Source organism: Tenrec ecaudatus, chromosome 2, assembly GCF_050624435.1.
Source record: "Tenrec ecaudatus isolate mTenEca1 chromosome 2, mTenEca1.hap1, whole genome shotgun sequence".
NCBI lineage: Eukaryota > Metazoa > Chordata > Mammalia > Afrosoricida > Tenrecidae > Tenrec > Tenrec ecaudatus.
Genome location: NC_134531.1, coordinates 200113061 through 200118602, shown reverse-complemented (window position 1 = coordinate 200118602; position 5542 = coordinate 200113061). Strand labels below are relative to the sequence as shown.

General features: G+C 37.1%; 1 protein-coding gene across 1 annotated transcript; it reads left to right on the top strand.

The window, feature by feature from the left end:
* The first annotated feature begins 363 nt into the window (after positions 1-363).
* On the top strand, positions 364-1305 carry LOC142441220 (olfactory receptor 2T33-like). The gene has a single exon (XM_075543271.1). The coding sequence runs from the start codon at positions 364-366 to the stop codon at positions 1303-1305; it is 942 nt and encodes a 313-aa protein (XP_075399386.1).
* The last annotated feature ends 4237 nt before the right edge of the window (positions 1306-5542 follow it).

Here is a 5542-nt window from a genome sequence, read left to right as displayed (position 1 = left end):
GACCTCCTCCCTGGGGGATGGATAACAAAAAAGTGGGCAAAGGGAGACGTTGAACAGGGAAAGATATGACAAAATAATAATTTATTATTTATCAAGAATTTATGAGGGAGGGAGGAGCGGGGAGGGAGAGGAAAAAGTGAGGAGAGGAAAAAATGAGGGCCTAAAGTGGAGAGCAAATGTTTTGAGAATGATGAGGGCAATGAATGTACAAATATGCTTTATAAAATTGATGTATGTGTGGATTGTGATAAGACTTGTATGAGCCTCTAATAAAATGATTTAAAAAAAGAATATGTCCAATATTCCTTTTAAACAAATCTTATTTCTTCACCATTCTTAGATTTTCCTAGCACCTTTACAGATATGGAAAATGCAAATAACACCATCGGAATAAGTTTCTTTCTTCTGGGGCTTTTTAACCACTCAAAGATGCACCAGTTCCTCTTTGCTATGGTGCTTGTGATCTCCATCACCTCACTGATGGGCAATGCCCTGATGATTACCCTCATCCTTGTGGACTCTCAACTCCAAACACCCATGTACTTCTTGCTTAGTCAACTTTCCCTCATGGACATGATGCTGGTCTCCAGTGTTGTTCCCAAAATGGCAGCAAACTACCTGAGGGACACTAAGGTTATCTATCCCACTGACTGTGGAACTCAGATATTCCTGCTCGTCTCTTTGGGAGGTGGTGAGTGCTTCCTCTTGGCAGCCATGTCCTATGACCGCTACGTGGCTATATGTCATCCACTGCGCTACCCTATTCTTATGAGCCAGAGACTCTGCCTGCTCATGACAACAGGTTCATGGCTTTTTGGAGCAGTTGACGGGCTAATGCAAGCTGCCACCACTTTGAGCTTCCCTTACTGTCACTCTAGGGAAATCAACCACTTCTTCTGTGAGGCGCCAGCACTGATCCGCCTGGCATGTGCGGACACCAAGCTGTATGAATATGTTATGTATGTCTGCTGCATCCTGATGCTCTTGATCCCGTTGTCTCTCATTTTTGCCTCATACAGCCTCATTCTGGCTGCAGTGCTTCGAATGCGGTCAGCTGCAGCCCGGAAAAAAGCCTTCACCACCTGCTCCTCTCACCTTGCAGTTGTGGGACTCTTTTTTGGGACCAGCATGTTCATCTACATGAGGCCCAAGTCTTACAGGTCAGAGGCTCATGATAAGGTGGTCTCAGCTATTTATACCATCCTTACACCTCTCTTGAACCCTCTTATATACAGTGTGAGAAACAAAGATGTTAAGGGGGCATTGAAGCGGTTCCTGGTAAAATGTTTGCAAAGCCCACATTGAGAATAATTTTTCAAAATTGTGGCACAGTAGCTGGATGGATACAGGTTACATTCCCAAAATATTGTTTTGTTGCACTATCAATTTCCTTTAATTTTCTTTGTTCTTTTAGTCAAATTACTTTGCATTCATTACATTATCCTTGCATTGTTTTATATGATTAATTTTACATTCGGTAAATTAATTAATTAACTGCTTCAGTAATGATACTTGAGTTGCTGGTCGAACTTTGTAGTGGGAGGTTAGCTCTGAAATTAAGACCTCAACATTGACCATTAGTAGTAAAGTTACTGACTAGTATACAAAACACTATTTATAAATACACCGAATAAACTATATTTTTTCATTTTGTGGAAATAATTAAGTTGGATGAGGATATACATATTCAATATATACTACTCAATAAATGCATAATAATTTGAAATATACATGAAGATTGCAGACTTATAAAGTGAATTTGAATTACGTGTCCAAATAAAAAAGAAAAAATGTGAACAATGAAACTCAAACATAAAATATATTTTGAACATTAGGAAATATTTATAAGAATGTTGCTATGAGATTTGCTGATCCTAAATGTAATTGTCAAAAGATGCACATAGCTAAGGAGATTTCCATGAGACTTGGCTTTTCGTGATGTATGTGAAATATAAGACAAACATGAGGTAAATGCTTTTGTACTAGAAGTAAAATATTTTAATGATTCCTTTACATGTTTTTGTCTACTACTTTATGTGCTACATATATTACCTCTGCAAACGTGAGGTGTGGTGTACAAAAATATATGTTATTAGTATGTTCTATTCTTTAATACATAGGTATACATATTAAATAAAGCACATATCTGCAAACATAGATTTAAATCATTATGAATTCATATGATCAATTTCTGTTTATGATTGAATGTATAATATTGAAAGATCTCGATTATGGTACAAAGTTAATTCACAGAGAAATTTTGCTTTTCATTTTACACTCCTTTCTACTTCTGGCTATGTATATAAAGTTAATACTTAAAGAACAAGCTTTAAATAGCTTTGAATAAAATATAATCTAAGTGTCACACAATATCACATTACTATATGAGCTAAATGAAAAAATAATGTATGTCACATAGAATATAAATCTTGGATTAAGAATAAAACTGCTTATCTGAGCAAAGAAGTCTCAAATTAAGAAAGAATTCCAGGCAAAGATCCAGTAAAAGTTTGTGAAGATTTCAGAATGATTTAAGACAGCACCTTACATAAACACTTAAATAAAAAGCCTTCTGTGAATTATAAGAGACTTGGGGAGTCTCTTCATTTTTTTAAAGATACCTGTAAAAAAGTTAAGGCCCTGTGGTGTATTCCCAGTGTCTCTGTAAGCCACAGTCTGCTATTCAATTGCTCCTGCATTTTCATAGGAGACAGGTGAGTCTGTCTGCTGGAGGAGAGTTAGAATTGATAAGAGTCAAATTGACTCAATGGCAATGAGATTGATTTTGGTTTTGATTATGTAGCAAAGCCATATTGAATGCAAGGTTTGAAAGAGCTTATGAAGTATGATATTTGTGGCTTTGGTTTAATGAAGTAGATACAAATATCTTTATGAAAAACAAAGTTCTCAAGCATTTTGTTTGTTTTTGTTGTATTCTTTCTTCCTGGCAGAAATACCTCCAGTTTTGTCTACAGTTTTAGCTGACTGAGTAGACTACTTGGCATTTTTACATTTTTAGAGTAGAGAAAGTGTAACCCAAAAGGAAGAGGTACAGAGCATGGAAAACAATTCCCAGAGAGTCACATGGAGTCTTAAGTTGAAAACTGGCATTAATTTACATCAGCATTGCAGAACTGCTAGGGATCAATGATTCTTTGTTTGCCTCTTCTCTGGATTAATTATAAAGTGTTTTGGATTTAGTTATATGAGTACAATTATACTGTGATACAACAAAAAATAAATGAAGTGGAATTAAGGAGTTTTCCAATAATGTTTGGGGGTTCAACGTGAAAGTTGAGTTTTAAGCTTCCACTTGAGTGATTCCCACTGATAATGCATGGGGTAGAAATGAGCTATCTCTGATAAAACTTGTTGAAATTGTATATACATTTTTAAAATAAATAAATGTATAAATTCCCTACTTACTGACTTGAAGTGGAGTATGAATAATAGTGAACCTATGAGGCAGAGAAGCATTGCCCTATCAAGTTTATAAGGCAGTACATCTTTAAGGAAGTTTACGGCTACCTTTTTCCATTGATTCGCTTCAACCACTCACCTTAAAATTATCAGTTGAACACTATCTATTTTGAACCAAGGCACTGTGCAGCGCATGTCTTTATCTATACATCCAGTGTTGAAGGGAACTCTGGTGGTGTTTAGATTTAGGCTTTGGACTGCTGATCTCAAGGTCTATGGTTCAAACCCACCAGCTGTTTCATGGCAGAAAGGGGAACTTATGTGCTCCCTTAAAGATTCATCCTTTTTAAAATCCTATGACCTTGAATCAATGTTGCTATTGCTGGGTGCCAATGAGCTGATTCCTATGCATAGTAACCCTGCAGACAACAGAAATAAACACACCCCAGTCCTGGGACATCCTCACAATTATTCCCAGGCTTGAGCTCACTGTTGCAGTCACTGGGTCAATCCATGTCCTCAAGGGCCTTCCTCATTTTCACTGCCCCTCTACATCACCAAGCATGGCATTCTTCCACGCGTACTTGTCTCTCCTGACAATATTTCCAAATTATAGAAGATGAAGTATTAACATAATTCCCTCTAAGAAGCACTATGGCTCTATTTCAAATGAGATACATCAGTTTGTCCTTTTACCAGTCCATGGTACTTTCCATGTTTTTTTTCCAGTACCACAATTCAAATGCATCCATTCTTCTTTGGTCTTGATTTTTCAGTGTCCAACCTGCACATGCTTATGAAGCAATGGAAAATACCATGCTCTTGTCATAAGACAGGTGCTGCTTCCATGAGCATTGATTGTGGATTCAAGTAAGACAAGATGTGACAAATTAAAACTTTTCTCCATTTATCATAATGTTAAGTATTGGCCCAGTGGGAAGATTCTTGTTTTCTTTATATTAGGTTGCAAGTCATACTGAAGGTTGCAATCTTTGATCTTTAATAGTAAGTGTTTCATGTCCTATTCATCTTCAGCAAGTAAGATTGTATCATTTGCATATCCTAGGTTGTTAATCACCTTTCTTCCAATCCTGATGCCTCATTTATCATCATATAATCCAGTTTCTCTGATTCTTTGCTGAATATACAGATTGAATAAGTACAATTGCTCTCTGATAAAAAGTTCTCTCTTACATACATGTGAATCTCCTGGATTTGTTTCTGTAGACAACTAGGATTAACACACCAACAGAACACCTCTGACATATACCCATAATATGGACTAAAAAAAATTTCAATCCAGACATACAGAAAATTTTGGATACCAGATCAGGTCCAGCATATATCTGAGGGGGCAATCTGTGACAAAGTTTTAACCGTTCAAATCAGATTTAAGCATTTGATTTTCTACACGCCACTCTCCAAAGCACTCTGTTAAGTAAGCACTTCAGTCCTATCCCTCAGTTGTGGGTGAGGGAGATCACCGGATGCTTATTTCCTAGGTCAGTCCACAATGACGCTTGAGCTCCCACTGTCACCCATAGCCTTCTGCGAACCAAATCCTCTCACTTTAGGCTCTGATATGAATCCTGTCTTCATTCTTCTTCACATAATACAGTTTCTCTGATGATTCACAATCCTTGGGTGACCAATGATGGTGTGCTTCTTCCTGTGGAGTTAGTTGATATCTAACAACAAATGACTGTTTGTATGGAGACAAACATTTAAAACACCAGATACTGTTTTACCTGATAGACAGCCAAGATCTCATTTCTTCACCATATTTTGCTTTAGCACCTGTCTCCTCTGTGTTCCCTTCCTGAGGATGAGTATCGAGTAGGGCCATGGTGTAAGACCTAATTGTTCTTAAATTGGAGCTAGGGTCTAGTGCAAGCCAAGATCAATTCCTGGATCTATGGGGTTCTGTTGTTGTTATTCTATTACTTGGGAGTTATTACATATGTCATGTCATTCGATAGTTCAACTATGTCAAGCAGAATTGTACCATTGCTTCTATAATCAGTTCCCAAACATACATTTTCATTCTGGAATATTTGAGATGAATAATATTGTTGATGGTCTTGTACAGCTCTCCAAGTCGTTCTGTCAGTCTTATGCCCTT